At 36.0% G+C, this 22,739-nt stretch overlaps 1 protein-coding gene and 1 long non-coding RNA gene across 3 annotated transcripts; both read left to right on the forward strand.

Annotated features, from left to right (window-relative positions):
- The first annotated feature begins 5,302 nt into the window (after positions 1 to 5,302).
- Positions 5,303 to 10,960, forward strand: LOC126506219 (uncharacterized). The gene is made up of 5 exons (XR_007593152.1): positions 5,303 to 5,368; positions 7,318 to 7,386; positions 8,331 to 8,363; positions 9,811 to 10,019; positions 10,876 to 10,960. It is a non-coding gene; the product is annotated as an uncharacterized lncRNA (long non-coding RNA).
- A 7,695-nt stretch (positions 10,961 to 18,655) lies between these two features.
- Positions 18,656 to 22,389, forward strand: Csn3 (casein kappa). Of its 2 annotated transcripts, XM_050149612.1 has the most exons (3): positions 18,656 to 18,712; positions 19,132 to 19,161; positions 21,937 to 22,389. In XM_050149612.1, the coding sequence occupies exons 1-3, from the start codon at positions 18,656 to 18,658 to the stop codon at positions 22,387 to 22,389; spliced, it is 540 nt and encodes a 179-aa protein (XP_050005569.1). The 2 variants fall into 2 exon arrangements, with proteins under 2 accessions (XP_050005569.1, XP_050005570.1); XM_050149613.1 differs by lacking the exon at positions 19,132 to 19,161.
- Positions 22,390 to 22,739: the final 350 nt, after the last annotated feature.

The following is a 22,739-nucleotide window of genomic DNA, read 5'->3' on the forward strand; positions in this document are numbered from 1 at the left end:
CTCCTTCACTAACCTCACAGAGAGCCAAGTGTTACTTTTCTTTCCTTTGTCCGAATGGCTGTAAGCTCCATGAAGGCATAGACAATGTCTGCCTTGATTCCGTGTACACGGTCCTACAGTTTCCAGCATATTATAAACAATGACTCTTTAATGATTGTAATAATTTTATAACTTAATACCAAAAATGCAGACCTAGGCCATTCACTAATTCTTCCAAACAATAAAACATAAATTTTATTTTAAAGTTTACATATTTTATGTCTTGAAAATAAAAAGTTAATATTATGATAAAATGTTAGTTTTTAAATTTCCTGTCTTAGTCAAATGTACCTATCATTTTTTTAAAACCCAGTTAAAATATTTAACGTGGAAAGACTGTCTGTACAATATATTAATTTTTTGATCAAATAAATCTGAAGGGAACCTTTCAATATGAAGCAAATTTTAAAAGAACATATTTTGCAATTTCAGAAACCTTGTTATGATTCATTTGGTGGATTATTCCTTAAGTCGTTTCATCTTCCTTGTATTATGGTTAGGAATTGACTAATCCTGACCTCAAGTTACACCGTTTACTACTTTTATAGCCTTAAACCCTTAACCCTCTAAGCTCAATTTATTCTAAAGTAAGGATATTTTATAGTTTATTCCATAAGGCCCTTAATAAAGTATATGTTTGTGAATGGGTACACATATATGTTACAATACATAATGTCATTTATGTATTGTAATACATTTGTTATTTGTAATATTTGATATTGGTGAGTACTTAGTGAGCAAGCATTTTAAAAGTTTTCTTATTGTGAAGTTAACATAATTTTCTATTTGTGAAGACTACAATAGGATTTACTATAATCAAAAGGTTTTTAAATGTAAAAAGCCTATATTTTAAAGGTGTATTTTTATTGTTTTAATTATATGTATTTGTGTATGTCTTGTGCCGATATGTGCACAAGTATGAAGGTGCTTTTGGAACCAGAGGCCTTAAATGCCATGGGGCTTGAGTAATGGGCAGTTGTGAGCAACTTGACATGGATACTAATGGATACTAGGACACCAAACTGGGTTGCCTGCAAGAGCGGTACATGCTCCTCACCACTGAGCAATCTTTCCAGCCCCGGAAGCGTTATATGTTAATAAGTCAAATGTAAAAGCAAAGAGAGAGTGACCAGGCACTGGTGGCGCACACCTTTAATCCCATCATTTAGGAAGGCGAGGCAGGTGGGTCTTTATGAGTTCGAGGCCACCTGGTCTACAGAGCGAGTTCCAGGACAACCAGGGCTACGAAGAGAAAGCCTGTCTCAAAACACCCTCTCCCCCAAAAGGTAAACGGAGAACTTTGAAATTACAGACCATGAGCATAGGAAAGGTCAGATAAACACCAGAAGGATATTATGAGTTCAAGTACAAAACCTTTGGTATTTTTAAATTTCATAAAAGAAGTATCATTTTGTTAAAATAGTTGAAGGTATATAGCAAATAATGGGAAAGGCTTGATTATATCTTAATGCATAATAATTGAGCAGCTGTCAATAGTTAAAGGCCTTGTCTGTGTTAAATCAGCCTTTAGAGAAAAACCTGACTCATACCAATATGGCGGCCTCTGCAAATCTTCGCCTGAACCTCTCTCAAAAGAGCATATCCCGTCTTACCTCACAAACACCAGACATGCACACAGGGTACTTACCTACTTGTAGGCAAAATATTCATTCACATAAATAATGATAAATATTTTAATACCAGAAATTGTATTCACATATGTATTTTCAAAGAGGAAAAAAGAAGTTTTGCAATAAACTATAAAAATTCATCTTAATGTGTATTAACTATGGCCATTAATTCCTTGTAAATCATGTCAAAATATTAATCGTATCTCTTATAAATTCAAATTATACTGGTAAAATCATGTCATGATCCTGGTAAACGGGAAATAATTACACAGATGCTGTGATGTTGGACTTTGATTTTAAACACTTGTATATTAGCAATGTCTACGCAAGTACAGAGGAGTCCAATTCAAGCACTCAATAAGATTCATTCAAGGCAAATCTGTTCCCAGTGTTAGCCATGACCCTTTCACTGAGCAGAGCTATGGGCAGAGGCTGGTCTGGAAGTGACTCTGACACTTACTACATTAAAATCAAAAAAGAATTCTGCAACATCTTCCTTTAAAAGCCATTGTAGGCCAAGTAGTCAAGAAATGGGTGAACTTACCAACCTTCTACAGCATTGACACACAAGTAGGTGTATGTCATACTGAATTCCCTTCTAAGTGAATATGAATTTAAAGAAAGCTCAGGCATGAATTTGTGTCTATTCTCTTCGAAGAAAAGTAACATAGTTTTGTTCTTTTGTTAAGGAAAAAAAAGAATCCTTGTTATTGATATATCAATAAATATATGAAAGGTTGGGTCATTTCTCAATGTTTTCAGTTCACACAATATAATAATTGTCTAAAATGCACCAAATTTCTCCAGGTCCCAAATTCTACACACCACAAGATGTGCTATAATATACTTCTACTCTCTTACTAAAATAAGAATCAGTGATGCTTCATGAAGGCCTACCTACCACACTGTGGTTTGCAATGTGAATTTCCCTACCACAAATTCTAATCCTCTAGCGATTAAAGAAGTTTTGTATTTGCTTGACTGCTAGACTATGACAGTGGCTTTTCCTTCTTCGTCACCCACCCTACACATTATAGTTGAATAAAGAGATTACTTAATTTGGTTATGCAAAACTGCCTTCAGCCACACTTCACCCTATATCTCTCAGCTGCTTCCTGGATAGCTGCAGAAATGGGTGTTCTTAATATTTAAAGTTTGACCTTTTAGAGTATTTTACCATCTTAATATATTAATTCTGATCTCTGACATCTAAGTGCTCCCCCTTGGAAAAAAAAAAGCTTATGGCCTCTTGTATATGGCAATCCATCCACCTGGTTTCATGTACATCTCCTCAAAATACCTTTCAAGGAAAAATACTTTCTCTCTCTCTCTCTCTCTCTCTCTCTCTCTCTCTCTCTCTCTCTCACACACACACACACACACACACACCACTCCATACTTTAGTGCAAGGCGTGGGAAACCACTATAGGAGTTGTTAGAGCGTTCCTAAAGGCCCCCAAAACAATACTGGCTCTTACCATTCCTCTTGGATATCCACCAGAACTAGCTGGTAAGACACAACTGAAGAAGATACTACTCATCTTGGGAGAAGAAATAGGAAGATGAAGCTGAAACTGAAGCCTGTGAGCTACAGTAATGACCTACAGGCAAGCTGTAGTAACCAATCACTTTATGATTAGATTTTAGGAATGCTCCATAGGACAGAAGTGTACTTAAAACTAGACCTGGTAAACCTAGATCAGTGTCACTGACTGGGGAGGTCATATGCCATCAGAGGAAACCTACTAGTATTATTTTGCCAAGTAGACACATTGCCAAACTGGATTTTAAATATTACATAGATAGTGCTTCTCTCAGTATTGTTCAGAAAGGCCTCCTACCACATCAGGCAGGAGTTAAATCAGAGACTTGTAGGTGGTCAAAGGGAGAGAAATCAGTGCTGGTAAAGTGATGGGCTCTAAGTAGGGCATCTATGCACATTCTCTGGGGCCCAGAGAGCATAATGGAAAGGGGGAACGAAAGAATGTAAGAACCGAATGATGGAAAGATATATAGCAAAAAGATATTGTCTGGACAAGACATAGTCACCAATTAACTCACTGCGTCTGGAGTTACTACACAGACCTAAGTGAGTTTGGGCCTATTAACACTTCACTGAGGATGGGAAAGGACCCATGAGTCCCCACCACACCCTTAAAAACTATTGGCAATTATTAATGTCTGAGGAATTGATACCATTTTCTTCAGTTGGGTAACCACTGACAAATTCCCCATGCCTCTGATAAATTACTTGCAAGTATCCCTAAACTAAATGAGTCACACAAAAATTTTATACCAACCTATACCTGCTCCAAGTCATGGGACCTGGCCCTCAAGTGTGTCACTCCATTGAGGAAAATTGATCTTCACTTGATAGCAGCCGGTATAGATTGTAAATAGTTTTTTGGTTGGGGTGGGACTTTGAGTCCACCTCCTCTTCCCTCCATGTTCGAATTCTGACTTGTTGGAACTTGAGCATGTCTTGGTCATGCTGTTACAGTCTCTGTGAGGTTCTAGGCATTCTGTCTGGAATATGATACTTCCTCGGAGTCAGCCACCATATCTGGCTCTTACAGTCTTACCACTTCATTTGAATTGGTTTAGTACTCTTTGTCTTCATGGGTTTTGTCTGTTTTGATTTTCATCAATGGTTTTTGTTTGTCTGTTTTGATATTCATTTATTTTTGAAAGCAATAGAGAAAGAGTATTAAGGTGGGTGGGAAGAGAGGTAGGAACTAGGAGGAGTTGGTCAAAGGGAAAGAATATGATCAAAATGCTTTGCCTGAAAAAATAATTGTTAAAAATTTAATATAGGTGCCCATATGACAAAAAGAAAAAAAGACATAAAAGTAGAAAGAAGACATGTTAAGAAGATGAATTTAAGTGGGAGAGAGAGGATGGAAGCAGGTGATGGGGGTGAAGTCATTATATTCATGCATAAAACTATAAAATAGTTAAAAATGAAAAATGTGGTGATCTCAGCTTTTTTGGTTAGGTAGATGGATGGTTGGTCAGGAAAAATACCAAGTTCACTTTGACAAAGTTGTCTGTGAGATATCCATCAAGCATCAAAATGAATTATGCAGTTGGATAAAAAGAGCCCGTGTACCAAAAGTGCTCAGCTACACTGTGGTCTCAGAAATCAGAAGTGATTATATTATAATTATAAAATGCTGCTTACAGGTGGGTCTGGAAGCTAACTGCTGCAGTCAACACGATCTTCTCAGAACTCTAGTTATTGTACATTAAATAAATGGTTAGCCCTCTCAATTTCTTAGGTTCTTGGCCCCTACAATGGGAAAATTTAATAATCATTTTTTCTTTTGGAACTATTTCAGAGACTAAATGGTATAATAGATATGAAGCACCATGTCTATAGCTCCATAAGCCTCAAATCCACAAGAGACAAAATTTAAAGGAAAACCACAAAAGGAAATATTCTACAGTGATTTGTCATAGTTTCCATGAAACTGCCAATGTTATTTCTCAGTGTCTATGGATTTTGATAGCCGATGAATCAGTGGAGTATTAACTGATCCCAGGGAGTGGCTTTCCAGCCACTGGCCCTTCCACTCCATTGCACTGTGAGTGTATAAAAGAGATGCAACACTGAAGGCCAGTCACCACCACTTCTCACAGCAGCATCGCAGAGAAGAACAGAGTGGAGAGTTTAAGTGAGAAGATCTGAACTATCAAAGGTAAGCGATGACCATATGCCTCGTCTAGAAGATGGATGTTACATATGTGTGTTAATTTTTATATATTATAAACAACAATCAGAAGTGAGAATGTTGAAACTATCATGAACTTGGATTCATAAACATCAACTGGGTAACCATTTTGTGCATTCCTGTTTGTAAGAATTTCTTTGAAAATCACCATTGCTCTACAGGAAGGATCTATTGAAAGAGTGATCAAAAAGGAATCTTTGCAAGGATGGGGCACTGAAGCAAGAGAAGGGGAATAAGATCAGGTCCTTCCTTTTGAATTTTATGAACTAAGTCAGCAAAGATTTCAAGAATTCTGTGGGTGAAAAGAATTATCACTTTTGAGTTTTCCAGGTGTGATAGTAGTACAAGTCTTTAGTCCTACCTAGCACTTGGAAGGCAGAGGCAGGAGGATGGATCTGTGAGTTCGCATGTTGAACAGTCTTATGTCATGAATGAATAAGATGCATGTTCCTGCTCCATCAAATTCACTCAAAGATTAATAGGAAAAGAATTTAAATAAGTCTGATCTACTCAATGAGTTCCAGGACAGGAAGAGCTACATAGTGAGATCCTGTCTTGACCAAAAAAAAAAGTTAAAAGCCTCCTGTTTCATCTTTAAAATATCTTCAAATTTATGCCAATTCTGTAATATAACATGTTGGTTTTAACATACAATTACTTAAATTCTCTTTCCTATTAATCTTTGAGTGAAATTGATGGAGCAGGAATGTGCATCTGATACCTTCACAACATAAGACTTCTCAACATAGCAATATACTGCTACAGCTTGAGAAATAGGAAAAAAAGGTTGCAGGTAAATTATGGTGTGTATGGTGTATAAAGTCTGAAGGAGTCTGTAATGCAGTTTATTTCTCTATTCAATGAAAGTTTAAATAACCATTGAAAACAATCCCACTGTATAAAATGGTCAACAATTCTGTTCTCTTCAAAACTATTTCCCCATCCTGTTGCTTCTATATGCTCTCAACATTTTGTAAGTTCTGTGTAGGATGTGCCACGCATTACTTTACATTACAAAGACATAATTATCTATCTCTAACTAGCTTTTGCCTGAAAGAGCTCAGGTTTTATTGTTTCATCCTTGAGCATGCCTAGTGCCAAACTTATAAAAAGAAGGTAGAAGTGTATACGTGTACATGAGAGACAGGGTGATGTTATATCATTGGTTTCTATACTGAGAGTCTGCTAATAGAATGCTAAACCACTAGATGGTGGTGGCATATGCCTTTATTCCCAGCACAGAGGCAGGCAGATCCCCGTGAGTTCAATACCACCTGGGTCTACAGAGTGGGTTCTAGGACAATCAGGGCTACACAGAAACACTGTCTCAAAATAAAAATGTTTTTAATTAAAAATATAAGGAACCCTAACCTTAACAAGATAACTCACCAATCATCTTCTGCTCATCTCTTGGTACTTTGTAGTTTCTTAGATTTTTATTGATATAATAAGAAAAAAGACAGAGTTCAAAACATGATCACATTTTTCTTATATTTTAGTCTTCTCTTTCAAAGGTACATAGGAAAGTTCAGTAGGTTAAATTTCCGTAGAATATCCATGATCTCACCATCACCCAAAATGAATGCCAATGACATGGGAAATCAGTATTTTCTCAGGGTAAAACACTAAATATTCTACAGAAAACTGTAAAATATATTAACCAGTAGTAGTTTGCTCAGTAAGGTCTATACGATAGCATTCATAAATATATGAACAGTTATTTTTGAATAACTGATATAAAAAAGTCACAAACCACAAATCACCTCTGTGTTTGTCCTTTGAAGGTTACTCTCTAATAAACCAACAATCTAACTGCAAATGGCTGGCTAGCTTCAGGGAGCTCTTAGTTACATCCTTTGTACCAGAACCGTATCTTCTGGATTGCTGTTAATATTCTGTCTTTCTCTGATGTCTAGGATATTCTGGGCAAGATGAAAGCCCTCCTTGTGTTCTCTGTCATTCTGGCAGTAGCAGCTTGTCTCCCAGTGAGTACTGGTCAAACCTTTATAGAACGTTTATGAACACTTGTTATGATTCCTGATTTTCCATGATGTTACTAGTCTCTCTACACACTTTAGTTTATAAAGATACTGAAAGCCTGATCTGCAGCATTGGATTTAAGAAAATGTCATATGCCCTTCAGTGTACAATTTTATTCCATGTTGTTTTTGTGCAGTAAATATAGATATTAAAAAACATGTACTAAGATATGGGAGTATCACTCAGTGGTATAACACTTACCTGGTAGTTGTCTTAGTATAGTTTCTATTGCTGTGATAAACACCAAGACCAAAAGCAACCTAGGGAGGTTGGGGTTCATTGCAGCTTAAAGCTCTCAGGTCATAATCTACCACTAAGGAAGGCCAGAGCAGGAGGCTAGAACTGAAGCTGAGGCCAGGAAGAGGTGCTGCTTACTGATTGGCTCCTCATGACTTACATCGTGCTTTCTCATCCACCTAGTATCGCCATGGAGAGTACTGCACATGGTGGTCTGGGCCCTTCCGTCAATGATTAAACAAGAGAATGCTCTATAGACTTGCCCAACCAAAATGTCTGATGGAAACATGTTCTCAATTGAGGTGCCTCTTCCTAGATAACCTCACTTTGTGTAATAATGGGAAGAGGAGCTTCAATTGAGAAAATGTGTCATGCTGACAAAAATCAACCTAGACACCAGCTATGAGAAGCCCAATAGTTGATGGTAGATCTTCAGTGCCACAAAAACAGAAGGCAATAATGAGGCATGGGAACGTTTTTTTCAGAACATTGTTTCTACATCATCCAGATAACCAATAACCATCATCCAGATATATTTTAATGGGTAGCACAAAACAGAATCAGACGGTAGTTGAATTATTACATATATATGTATATATTTCTCATGTTTTCATCAGCACAAGTTAAATTGATTTCACTGTTTAACCTTTAGGTGTCCCAGGACCAGGCACGAGAGAAACGAAGTGTAAGTAGCTTTCCCTTTCCATGTCGGGTTTCTGTGTGAGACAGTTGCAATGGTGATTAAACACGTTTAGTTATCCAAACCTCTCAGCCTCTGAGAAATTCTTAAAATCTCCAGGGTATTAGCATTAGACAGAGGTATAGACTTTGATTTTTGAAGGGATACCTGAATACAGTATAAAATAATTGATTAATATCCGCCTATAGAGAGAAATAGCTTTTCAACTCATGAAGGATGATGTGCAAATCCAGTTGGGAAACACTCTGTGGTAAAGAGGCACACAGCCTAGTTATCTAAAACTTCCCACAAGGCTCCACCTCTTAAAGGCAACACCTTCCAATAGCATCAAGATAAAGACCAAGTCTTTAACAGATAATCCTTCTAGGAACATTTGGTGTTCCATTCCAGGTAGTAGTAGGTCAGCCATGATGACCAAATTAGGAAAAAAAAATCAATGAAACATTATTTTGCTATGAACAGACAAGCGAAAACATTCAAGAAAATTAAAAAAAATTTACAGAACAATATATGTGTGTATGTATATTTATATAACATATATGTGTGTGCTTGTGTGTTTATATATATATACATATATATGTATATATAGAGAGAGAGTGGGTTGTGGAAATCTTGTTAACTAAAAAACACGACTCAACAGAAAGCTAAAAATTAAGAATTTGCTTTAATTTGCATGAGTTAAGGATTGATCTGGGAATGAAGAAATGACAGATATACAGACAGAGAAGCTAGGATGGAGTAGGCCATGTGCACCAATGGATACACACCAGCATCAACCTAGAAGCTCAGCACACTTGATGTAAATACATCAAGAACAAGGAGGACATGGGTTAGCTATTGTCAGCAGGAGGTCTCTGGATGGGAGCAGTCTTAGGTTATAGCCATTCAGGAGGAGGAAGCTCCATTTGATACTTGCTGCACACACTGGTTTCAGCTAACCATATACATTTCATAGGTGGGCTATGGGAAGGTGTAGCAAATCTTCTGAGCATAACCCTGATTTGCCATTCCCATGGATCTGAGCTAATGGGGTCCTTGGCTTAGGTCAATAATATAGGATTTCATCTGCTCACCACAGAAGCTGATAGGATGAAGGGAAGAGACAAAGAGAGATGATTTCCAACATGTAATTTGATGAATGATGATTTGAATCAAAGAGGTGTGTGTGTGTGTCTGTCTGTATGTGTGTGTGTGTGTGTGTGTGTACCTTTATCTCCCCTCATTGCCTTATAACTATAGAAAACTTTACTTTGAATTCTAAGATTTGGAAATACAGTTATCTCTAATTTTCTAAGATGAGATAATCAAGTCAATGATAATTCTGCAAATAAAAAGTGTAAGTAAATTAGACCTTTTAAGTTTTCTCCTTCATACAGAAAGACCCCCTTGGAAAAGAGCTGCATCAAGCAAGGCCTTTCTTTTTTCCCAACAGGACAACGACAGTGATGAAGACTTCCCAAGAATATATTTTCCCCCAAACCGGTATCCACCTGGTGCATACCCACAATATGAATATCAAGTCTATCCATGGTTTTATCCCCCTTATCCCTTCCCCTTCCCCTTCCCTCCTTTTGCAACTCCACCTCCTATTGTGAAGTAAATGAGAGAGAAGTCACAGTGTGAGTGAAGATGAAGTGAGTGGTGAGTATAACACAATCACCTTGGTTGTTCGGGTGCATACCTGTGCATGTGACTGTGTCGCTCAGCAAAAACAGATGTTACGCTGTCCCTAGACACTGGGATCCCATATGTTTCAACATTTTTCCCTGGTAGAAATCAGTGGTAACAGCAGTGGCGATACATCCTATGTCCCCTTAAGATTCAAAATTACAGCAGTTTATAAAGTCATTCAAGGTGATACAACGAAAGCAAGCCTATTATCATATTTTTGTTTGGACATTTTCTATTAATACAAATGATTTTTCACTTTGGACTGAATCAAAGGCCTAGGTAAAGCAAAATTTTAATATAAAGCTTAGACTGGGTGAACTTATGAATCTCACCCTAAAGGAAGGTTCATCCTAGTTCTTAGAAAAATAACAAACTTTTTAATGCTAAAAACCCAAAACAATGCTGCAAATATAACAGTTAAAAAAAAAACCTACAGCCTTGCACTTCAAACAGGTATACTGTCATCTCAAGATACCAGAATTAAAATGGTGAGTCTGTAAGTCTTGAATGGATTGGAAAGGTATGCGCTATATTGAAGACTAAATACAGACCCATAAGATTATTTTAGTTTCTCAGTATAATACATGTACACATATATAACAATGTATATATTTAACACATGTGTACACACACATACGGAAAGGCGCTGACATCTTCCTACTCAGCATTCACGGACTGAATGCTTTCCAACTTTTGAACTATATACACTTTTCTGACAACAGATATGTTGAAAATGCAATATATGTGTATATGTAAATATATTTTAAAAGCTCCCCTGAGAATAACACGTTTGGATTAATAACTATATATCTACTATTTATTTCAGGCTACTTTGAAATTGAATGCAAGCCACTTCTTTGATGGATCAATGTTCCTGTTAAAAGAGAAAAATAAATGCAATTGAAATAGCATATGATGTTGTCTCTTTAGAATTCTTTTAACCAAGTATGAAAAGGAGGATCCTATGTATTTAACACTTTTACATGACTTCTTTTTTAATTTTTCACTTACTTTATTACATTAATAAAGTGTAACATTTCATTAATTTTTGCAAACTTTATACATGCATACAATATATTTTGATCATGTTCATCCTCCCCCCTACTCCTCCTCACTTCTCCCATATCCATCTCCCAACTTTATATCCTCTTCAGTTTTTTAATAACCCACCCAAGTTCAGTTTGTGTTATTCATAAACTCATGGGTATATAGCCATGCACTGGAGCCACACCCTTAAAGAACAGTGACTCTCCTCCTCCTAGAAGCCATCACCTGCCCATAGTGTCTTAGTTTATTACATTAATAAGCTAACATTTTTATTAATTTTTGTCTTATTTTGGTGTGAAGGCTTGTGAGTCCCTTCCTTTCATGCTGGAATACTAAGTAAAAGAAAACATTGTCTCTAAAGTCAAGAAGCCAGTAATAGTTAATACCTAAATAGTGTTAATGTCATTCTCACAAGTTAAAAGAGCTTTCAAATTACCACAGAGTTGCATCTTCCCAAAGCTCTTTTTTATTTGGCAAAACTGAAGATTATAGAAGTCCTACGGACTTTTCATGCTCATGAACCTAGCATATGGTAGAAATGCAAAGTCAGATCCAGGACTCCTTTGCATTGGCTTCAGTAGCGCTTATACTAAAATAAAGTCTGGGTCAGGATCAGAGACTAGTTAAATCTATATTTTTTACTTCATTTCAGGAAGAAATGATTTTTCAGAAGATAACTGAGAGCTATTAACATGTCAGTTAGCTGTCACTTGGGCTCCAGTATTGCCTCCAAAGCACAAACTGAACTTCATTTCTGACCCGCTCAATGACCACTGAGCGTTCTTTATTGACTACAAGGCAAATCCATTTCCCCCGCAGGCCCTCAGGTCCTTCCACATGGAAACTAAAGTAACCCCAAGCTTCTTCCCAAAACCTTCTGCCACCACTTGGCTTCCATATAGCTCCAGCTCAGAAAATCCAGGAACAGCCAATTCCTATAATCAGGCTTCATCACACAGCTGTGCCTTCCCCATGGTGATTTCTCCTCAGGGAGTGTGCAGCCTCCATTTCAGCATTAAGATTTGATTTATCTTTTATCTTTCAAGAATCGAGACAAATGTGATGAGCTTCATTTAAAAAAAAAACTCAGTCTGTCAAAAAAATTCACCACTTTGACCTTGTCCCACAGTGTTTCATTTCTTCCCTTTATAAATCTGAGCATGCTACACCTTGGAGGACATGCCACCTAGTTTTCTGTGTCCTATTTAAGCTGCTGGAAAACGACATCAGTGCAACTGTACACCAATGCTTAGCTGTTCAGCGACTGGTAAATGGAATATATTAGCAAGAACCACCAATTCCTACTTTTCAAAAGAGTCCTTTTGCATCTCTGACATATATCAGTGTGGAAGGCTGTAAAAGTTTCATTCTCTCAGGAAATGAAAATCTCCATCAGTATTTAAAGGTTGCCTATTTTCTTCTCAATTACATTGCCAGCACAGCCAACTTGGTAAATTCTTAGCTACCCATATTCTGCTGTAGAAACTCTAGGGACCATAAAATTCTAATTCATAAATAAAATATTGGTCTGAATACAATTTTAAAATATCATTAAATATATATGTACTAGAGATTCAAGTTCCTAAGGATCTTAGTTTAACGTGTTTATTTTCCTATAACAAAACTTTGTGAACTTTACAGAAAGATGACAATTTGTCCTGTTCCTTGTCACTTCTTACTAATCTCACGATGAACAGTTGAAAACAATGGCCTTATTATTTCCATTACTACTTCATAACTGTAATTCTACTATTGTTATGAATCGTAATGTAAAATATCTGATATGCAACCTCTGTGCAAGGGTTGTTCATCGCCCAAAAGGTTCACTACTGACAGGTCGAGAACCATTTCTCTATATATTTTCTAAGGTGAGATAGTCTGTCTTTCCATTAGAGAGCCCTTGAGTCTTCTTTTAATAAGAACTACGTGTGTGCTAACTGCTGCTTGAAATGAATCAACTGCAGGACAGAGAACTTGATATTGAACTTCAGTCTTAGAGATCTAATTTCCGTGAGAAGCTTGTCCTTATTTTTTATGATATTCACTTACAGTGAAGGGCTCTGAAGCATATACCTTTTATAGGAAAATGCCAATCATTCTGCTGTCATAAAAGTTGTGTAACAGAAATCTGAAAGAGTCCCTTATAGTACAACTGTTGTTTGAAACATTGTAATTAGAGAACACACTTTTTTGAGATCACTGCTGAGAGTTTAAAAATGCAGCGGTATTTTGAGAAGTCAAATTAAAAACAGAAAATAAAACTGTATTAATATGATGAGCACTAAAAATAGAATAATTATAGTGGATATCAGATGTAAGAAAAACTAGCAAGAGGTTACCAACAAAAGTGCCTATGAGTAATAATCATCTTTCCACTTCAAATTGTTGTTTACATTGCTTGAAATATGATCCTTATAGCAGGCCTGCTGAGGGATGGATAGTCACTATCAGATCAGGATCCAGACGAAAGAATGCTTTTTTTTTTTTTTTTTTTTTTTTTTTTTTGGTTTTCGAGATAGACCAGGCTGGCCTCGAACTCACAAAGATCCCCCTGCCTCTGCCTCCTGAGCGCTGGGATTAAAGGCGTGCACCACCACCGCCCACTTTCAGGTGAAAGAATGCTAAGTATAGACTAAGAAGCCCTGGCTACCTTCTCAGAGTTGTTCTGTATTCAGATTACAAAGATATCACATGATTGAGGGTGGTGAGTTTATTTCAGACTACTATATATCTGTAAGTGGGGACTTATTCCTTGGAGATTTAAGGGTGTGAAAGTCTTATATTCCTTTTTGCTTTTCTTTGAAGACCACGCTAACATCTACACAGTTACACATTTGAGTTTACTTAGTTCAACTCAAAACCCATCAAGGATCATGCAAAGCACCTCCAACCTAGATTGCCTTTGGCAAGAATATCCAATGACCAAATGCCAATTGCCTTTGAATAAATGTTGGACCATGCACTTCATAACAGTAGAAGTGATGGGTTTATTCAGTTAACATTTTGTTCAAAATGCCCGAAACATGACCTGGATAAGCATGAGAAACAGAGTATAATGCCCAGCTTCACAAGCCCCTCCTTGGGCTGGATTAGCATTTGAAGAGGGTGGCTGATTCACTGCAAAAATGCTTTTCGGTGGAGAAGTATTCCCAGAACCTGGAGGTGTTCTTGACACATATTCCCCTACCGAAGTGATATTTCTATAAAACATCTGAATCTTCAATATTTTTGAAACAAATAACAAACATCTTAAAACTAACATTGTTCTTGATGGCTGAGAAATGACAGAGTGGAATACAGTGTCATCAGAGTTTAAGGATGACAGAATTTGAGGCGTAAACACCCACTTTTATCACTTGACCGCATATATCCAAAGGAAAAAGGATATTTTAACAGTCTACATAGACAGGCTGGTGATATTTCACATGCAACACCCTAAATAACAGAAACCAACTTCTAAGAAATAGAAAGTCCGGACTTCCTATGTATAAGCTGCACACATATTCTAGGGATCAGAACAATGTTCTCAACTTTCTAAGTCAAGTCATAGTTCCTTGAAACAGACAGAAATACGTGAGAAGTCTTCAATGCTGACATTATGTCTTGCTTCCATTCTGGCAGTGCAACACGGATTCTGGCAAGCACATCCATCTAAGGAAGTTTCCACAAAGTGAAGTGACTGTGAGTTACTACAAAGTGCATGCTTAGCTACATTCTACCCAAGTATTAGTGGCATTGGCTGCTTTGCATCCCATGCTTTAAACCAGAATGACCTGTCCTTACAACAGAATAATTATTACCGACACTTTTGAGGTCCAGTAAAAACAAGGTTTTTTTTCACATGAATTAATGAGTCTGCCAGTGTGCATTCTGTGTTTGAACCATGAGTGTTATAAGGAATACATGCTGAACCCAAAGTGCAAATGATCAGCCTTCACGGTGATGAAAATGTTTCTTGAATGAATTTGAAGGCAAAATGACCGACATGGATCATACGAAATATAAAGTCACTTGAAATCAAAGTTCTTAGAGTACAAATACAATGTGAAAAATAACTGTGGCTATGCTTTATTTTAGCAATAGCTTTAGATTCTGCTAGATGAAATGAGTAGGCTAAGAATGCAATTAGTATATTTTTATACATTTTCCTATACTTTTTGGAAACACAAAGCATTCATTATTTTAGGGGTTTGCTTCATTTTGTTTTGTTTTCCTCCATCCTTATGACTAACAACCCTATTTCCCGCTCTGCAGTGCCCTGACTAGAACTGACCTGTAAATGACCCCATTGACATAAAGTCTTTTTTTCTTGTCATCATCTCATTGGGTAAGAAGTAGGCGGGAAGAAGAGTATGGCTGCTGGTACTAATACCCTATAATTACTCTCGGCTATTTATCTTGAGTCTTCTCTGCAGCTAAGAAACCAAGCAAGACCTTCTACCAAGCAAGAGGTGACTCCTGGTAAAGGTAATGGTCCTCAACTGCCCAGCGCAGTGATGTGGAGCATTTACTTGTGATAGCACCTGACTTACTTTGGAATCACACTTTTTCCCATTAGCCCTGATTGCTAAGCTTAAATACATCTAGGTGTCATTTCAATATTAATTCCTAACTTAGACATTAGACTTTAGTGTTATGATCATAAATTTTTAACTATACTTTAAGTCTGCGTTTGATTCTGTCAAATTATACAAGGCACTGTATATATACAATATATATACAAATATAAAAGATATTCATAAGAAACTTACTATTCCTGTCGGTAAATTTCTCAGGAAATTAAAACTATAATTAATTATTGAGATTATTCCAATAATTATCTTTAAATCTTACTGATTCTTAAAACTCATAATTTTATTATAGTATAATTATTATATTTTATTTTAGTATAGTGTATTAAAACATACCTTTCAATGCTGAATTGATCCATAATTTCACAAATGATGTCTCCTTAGCAAGTGACAGAGACAAGCACAAGCTCTTAAAGTTTGTATCTTGTACATACAACAGAGTCTTACCTTTCTACTGAAAAAAACTCTTATCACTTAATGTTAAATATATATAATGGTATATATATATATGATATTATATATAATATTGTATTTATAATAGCATGTTAAATATAAAATAAATAATAGAATTTTTTTCAATTTATTCATATATATTTCTTATTGAATTTTATTGAGCTCTACATTTTTCTCTGCTCTCCTCCCCTTCAACCTTGTCCCAAGGTCCCCATGCCCCAATTTACTCAGGAGATCTTATTTGTTTCTCCTTCCCATGTAGATTAGATCCTTGCTTCCATTTCAGTTTAAGGGACTCTATTGCTTTCACAAAGTCAATTTTTTCCTCTTCTTCCATGTAGATTAGATCTATGTATGTCTCTCACTGTTTTCTAGGTTCTCTGGGATTGTGATTAGTGGGCTGATTTTCTTTGCTTTATGTTTAAAAACCACTTATGAGTGAGTACATGTGATAATTGTCTTCTGGTTCTGGGTTATCTCACTCAAAATGATGTTTTCTAGCTCGAACCATTTTCCTGCGAAATTCAAGATGTCATTATTTTTTTCTGCTGTGTAGTACGCCATTGTGTAAATGTACCATATTTTCCTTATCCATTCTTTGATTGAAGGGCATTTAAGTTGTTTCCAGGTTCTGGCTATGACAAGCAATGCTGCTCTGAACATAGTTGAGCACATGTCCTTATGGAACAATTGAGCATCCTTTGGATATATACCCAAAAGTGGTATTGCTAGGTCTTGAGGAAGGTTGTTTCCTAGTTTTCTGAGAAATCACCATACTGATATCCAAAGCAGCTGTACCAGCTTGCACTCCCATCAGCAATGCAGGAGAGTTTCCTTTACCCCACAACCTCTCCAGCATAAGTTGTCAACAGTGTTTTTTATCTTGGCCATTCTTACAGGTGTAAGATGGAATCTCAGAGTTGTTTTGATTTGCATTTCTCTGATGACTAAGGATGTTGAACATTTCCTTAAGTGTCTTTTAGCCATTTTAGATTCCTCTGTTGAGAGCTCTCTGTTTAGGTCTGTACTCTATTTTTTATTGTATTATTTGTTCTTTTGATGACCAATTTCTTGAGTAGAATATATTTTTAATTATTTAAAAGGAGTTAAAATGATTTTAACAAGGAAATATTCAGGTAATCATTTGAAAAGGTAGTGAGGAAATAAGGAATTCCATCCACTTAATAAACATTTTGCTTACTTAGGTTACACATGAAATGTTTACAATCCAGTGATCTCTTAGAGGTGGTTCTGAAGTCACTTTAGCAAGCAGCTTTTCGAATCCCCTGAGGCTTCTATCAGGAGCAGCAAATAGTCTTTCTTTTCCACTCTGCAGGGTGGGGCCATCCAAGTCTTGATTCTGTGACTCTTATAAAGATGTTTCCCATAACTCAGGTTTACACAAGTATAACAAAAATAATAGATTCAGTAAGACACAGTATTCCTTTCACAAATATAATATAGAGTAACATACTAGAAGTTTGAAATGTTATTATTTAAGAACTATGAAAATTAAATGAGCAGATGGGCATTGTGACTCTTTTAGAAAAAGACTGAATTTTTTAAATAGCCCAAAGACATTAAAATTGCCATCAACCATGTTTGCTGTCAAGAATGGTATGGATGCAGCAGCACCAGATCCAAGATCCAAGATGACGGCCAGCCGGTGAAGGAGCTGGAAGAGATCCANATTAAAGTAGTAAAATTAAGCATATCACTTTCATTACTGGAAAAGTGAATTTAGACTATGACAAATGCCCCCCCCCAGTTCTATCCCATGTCTGATATATTAATTAACGGTCACACAAAATGTTGGAAATGACCCAGCTTGATGTCCTATTTCTACAGGTAACAAATGGAAGGCCTAGAAAGAGGACACTGAAAGCCCGTGGTTACTCAGGCAGGATAGCGCCTAGGTTCAAGCTCTGCCCGTTCATACTGAACTGTTTTTTGCTCAGAGTCATGCCTCACTCTTTACTACAGAACACTGAGATCTTTACTTTTAAATTCTCGACTTTGTAACATTATTCTCTCCTTGTCACCTCAATCAAAATGTCTATGGATGTTCCCCAAGTTTGCCCTAAGTTTGAGATGCTCTTTCCCTATCAAAATCTTCTGAGCAAGTCTTGCCTCAGAGACTCTGAGAAGCATCCGAAATGGAGATTGCCGCTGCTAACAGCCCACCTCTGCGGCATTTCCACCCACTCCATTTCTCCCGCTTTGTGCCGATAGGCGCATCCCTAAGACCCATGCAGCTCATCGTCACGGCCCAGCTCGACTTCCATAACCTCAGTGTTGAGCAGAGCACTTCCCAGCAGATTACACTTTAATGATAGCTTCATTAATAGTCAAAAATTAAACGAATTTTACTTCAAGTTTGCTGTTTCTTTACTTCTGTGAAAATGTACTGGCTACAACTACCTATAAATTCAGAGGTTTTTTTTTTCTCCCTTAAGGAAAACATTACATGCAATCACTTCTAACTTGATAACAATAGAGTCTTAATTTAATTTTTTAAATTTATTTTTAGGTGCAATGATGAGGAATTTTATCGCAGTTATGAATATTCTGGCATTAACTCTGCCCTTTTTGGTAAGTTAATTTCATTTAAATTCTGTTAGTAAGATGTTAAGTAAATTTTATTTGAGAGTTTCAGTTCTATGAATATCAAAATGTACGCACTTCAAGGATCATAACAACTGGTTCATAGCTTTTCTATGTTTACTTGTTTCATAAAAATAAATACTCTTTTAGATAATTAGTTACCATAACACATACTTCATTGTTCATAGAATGTTTTCCATACTCCCATACTGTAAAAATATATTTCTAAGTTAGAAAGTACCATAAATATAATTTATAAACAGTAAGTATAGGAATCCTAGTCCAGGGTAAGAAATCCTTGTTATGAAGTTTCTATCTCATCCTCCAGCCTCCTTATGGACTAAATATTTAAAGATTTTAAAATATTTAACTTATTTCTCATGATTTCTCTTTCTGTAATTCCTCAGGCTGCCGAGGTGCAAAACCCGGATCCAACAGTAAGTTGATATTATTGATTAGAGACATGAATTCCAAACACAATATTCTGAAAAGTTCAATCATAGTAAAATGCCTCTAAACCAAGTACTTAAATGTTTCCACAAGTTTAACCAACCTTCATACTTTTTAGTATTTAAATTACTATCTTTTGTGACACTTTACTATGTGGGCTAACCAAGTCCTTCCCAGGTACCATGTCCATAATTAGCTCTCAGGCTGGTAGACACAGAAGTAAGGGCATCATGTAAGAGGATCTGTTTCTTTGAAATTGTTAACTAATTGTCATTGGAGTTTGGGCTACTTTTAGGCTTTGTTTTCACACTCATTCTGCAATTCCAAAAGCTCATCTGCCAGCAGCCGAAGGAGGGTGAGGAGGAGGCAATAGTATGTGCCCTCTTGATAAGATTACAAAGGTTTTAGATGATGGAGCATCTGATTAAATTATTAAATGAAAACAGGTATCTACTAAACAATGCTTCTGAGTAAATTCTTGGGATAAAAATTACCTTTAAAATTTTACTGTGCGTTTTACATTTAGTTACTTTCATTTAATTGTTGAAATTATGTTTGGGTTTTCTCTTTTGAGTAACAGTAAGTCATAAAATGAGTCCCTTCCTGCTCTACAGCAATTCATGAATTATTGAGCCTACTTTATAACCGCTCTCCTTCCTGTTTTCTCTATTAAGGATTTTTAATTAGTAAATATTAATTATACATAATGTGATTTTTCATGACATTGACATACATAGGCAAAATGTATTTTGTTCAGACTTGCTCTCATTGATGTGCCGGCCACTACTACTGAGTCCCTTCCTCTTCTCAACAAGTCCCTCTTCTAATTTCCTTTTTTATTTTAATTTTTTATTCTTAATATTTTCTACGTGTGAACAACACATAATTGAGATCATTCACAGAGATATGTGTAAAGAGTTATTTACACGAGTGTGGACAACTTGCCAGTGCCTGTACCCTGAAGACAAAGCCTCTTCTAAGGAGGTTCCATGGCATAATGATTCACACTGAAAACACTACTTTCTCTACCAGCAACTGTTAACTCTCAACAGCTGCACAGGGAGGGAGGAACCGTGTGAGCCCCCTTGATGCTTTGTGATGGAATTTGGACAGGCTGCATCTTGTGTCGTTAATCACAGCCATGGAGACTTCCAGAGTACAAAAGTCACATTCTTTCCGGGAGATAGATTCATGAAGGCTTCAAGTCACAAGAACAAAGGGAAATAACTTTAAAAAAAGAAGTTTATAGAGTTTATGTTTCAGTTTATGAGCTTTCCAAAGCATCTAAAATTTGCAATGTGATACTTTCTTTTATGTGTCAATGAAATGCTTTTATTAATGTAAAATGAGTATAATATTCATTTTGCTTTTACTACAAAAGTGAAATATAAAACAAACAAACAAAAGACTCTCTGTTTAGATTTTTCTCCCTTGTTATTTATCATTATTTTTATTCTAATCTCACAGGTTGCAGAGGTGCAAAATCAGAAACAAGTGGCTGTAAGTCTATTTTCAATTCTTTATATAACCTAAGAATAATTTATATGATAGTCTGCAAAGAGAAATGCCTTCTGATTAAAACTAAACATTTGATCTCTATGGAATAAATTAAATAAAAATAATTTATATGATAGTCTGCAAAGAGGAATACCTTCTGATTGAAACTAAATAAACATTTGATCTCTACGGAATAAATTAAATAAAAATAATTTATATGATAGTCTGCAAAGAGGAATACCTTCTTATTAAAACTAAAATGTTTGATCTCTACAGGATAAATTAGTTATCTGTTATAAGTGAAAACACCACTTAAACAAAGATACTACGAACCAACCTGGGTGTTTGTCTGAAAGTCTTAGTTTCTTTGAGTAGCCCACATTGTGAGGGCCCAATCAAATACTTCCTTAGCTCATGAGGCCACTCTCAATATGGAATACTTAAAGGGAAAGGAACAAAAGTAGAGCTTTTTTCTCTCCTGTCCACTTCATAAAGTTCAGTTGGAGAAAACATCTTACCTGACTCATCTATAAGTCCATCTCATTTCCTCATATTAATGTCTCCTTTTGTTTCAAAATGTGTTTGATGGAATATATTAGTTGTTTCTTTTTACAGGAAAACTTGCTAGGCTATATGACTTTGTTGGTTCAATACATGGTGGCAGAAATAAGTAAAAAAAAAAAAACAAAAAACAAAAAAACAAAAAAAAAAAAACAGAAAAGTCCTTAGTGGAGAAAATTAAACAAAAATGTTTAAATCCAAAGTTTAAACTAAAATATCTCTCCATAATTTACAATTCAGTTCTAAAACATGCTATTTCTCGGGCTGATGACATTTGTGAACAATTAGTATTTATGAGGTGAGAATACACCCACATGTGTTTGTAAACATTGTGTGTGTTTTCATATAATGGGTAAAGTTCTCTATGAGACTTTTTAGGTACTGGAACTAAATATGTAAAGTCTAATTGGTACTTTCCATATACACAGGACTTCCATAAGAGGAAACATATTTTACATTATTAATTACCTAATTTGTTCAAAACAAATATTATGTTGTCACAAGTAATGTTTCGCAATATCAAAATCATACATGGAATAGAAAATGTGTATAGTCAAAACTAAGAAAAATAATGATTTAGGATTACAAACTTTCAATACTCTATTTGCTCAACATAAAATCTGCATTACTTCAAAAGCTGCTGAAGTTTCCTCTGCATTTTGATCTAGAATTAGAACCTTTCTGCACATTTTTCCTTTCTGCAGTGCCGTGAAAAGGATGAAATATTGTATGACCAGAGAAGAGTCCTGAGTATACCAGTTCGCTATATGCTGAACAGCAATCTTCGTTATGAACCTAATTACTACCGCTACAGGCCATTTGTAGCTGTTGACCCATATATGTATTACTCCTTGATTACAAGATTGCTTCTGCTTAGATCACCAGCCCAAATCTTCCAATGGCAAACAATGCCAAATCTCCCTCAGCCTACTGAGGTACCGCATCCTATTCCAAGCCCATCCTTTCTTGCCATTCCTACAAATCAAAATGACGATACCACTGCCATGCCAACTGTTGACACCAATACTCCTGTTGAGTCTACACCAGTTCCTATCATTGAACCAGTGGAAATTACTGTGGCCGATCCAGAAGCTTCCACAGTGCCAGTTAATAATCCTGAGACTGCCACAGTCCCAGTACTTTCAACTGTAGCATAGAAAAGTCAAGAATCCATCAAAGAAGACAATAAAGGTAAGTGAGCAAGATTAAAATCCAGACAACATGCAATGACTTATTCAGACAATCACAAATTCTAAACTAGTAAGAGAGGATAAATTATTTTAAGGGCGCAAGCAGAATAGCTAACTAGGATTGTAATTTAGTATAACTATACACGGGATGGGGAATGTGTATATCTAAACCTGCATTGACCGTATAACATCGACAAATTGGTCTTTGTTTCAATAAGAAAGGCAAACAGTATGTTTTTGAAAAATGAAGAAAACTTGTATTTGTACTTTTATCAACCATTTTCCTGAAGGTTACAATTCTCCTTTAGTCTATTAAT

The sequence above is a fragment of the Alexandromys fortis genome, unplaced genomic scaffold, assembly GCF_014885135.2.
Source record: "Alexandromys fortis isolate MF-2015 unplaced genomic scaffold, M_Fortis_MF-2015_v1.1 scaffold_0, whole genome shotgun sequence".
NCBI classification, from domain to species: Eukaryota; Metazoa; Chordata; class Mammalia; order Rodentia; family Cricetidae; genus Alexandromys; species Alexandromys fortis.

Bases quoted from the DNA above. Each gene is read 5' to 3' on its own strand.
- Csn3 (XM_050149612.1), top strand. From the start codon at position 18,656: ATGATGAGGAATTTTATCGCAGTTATGAATATTCTGGCATTAACTCTG. The intron at 18,713-19,131 runs GTAAGTTAATTT...GTAATTCCTCAG, and splicing joins CATTAACTCTGCCCTTTTTG to GCTGCCGAGGTGCAAAACCC. The intron at 19,162-21,936 runs GTAAGTTGATAT...TCCTTTCTGCAG, and splicing joins TGCAAAACCCGGATCCAACA to TGCCGTGAAAAGGATGAAAT.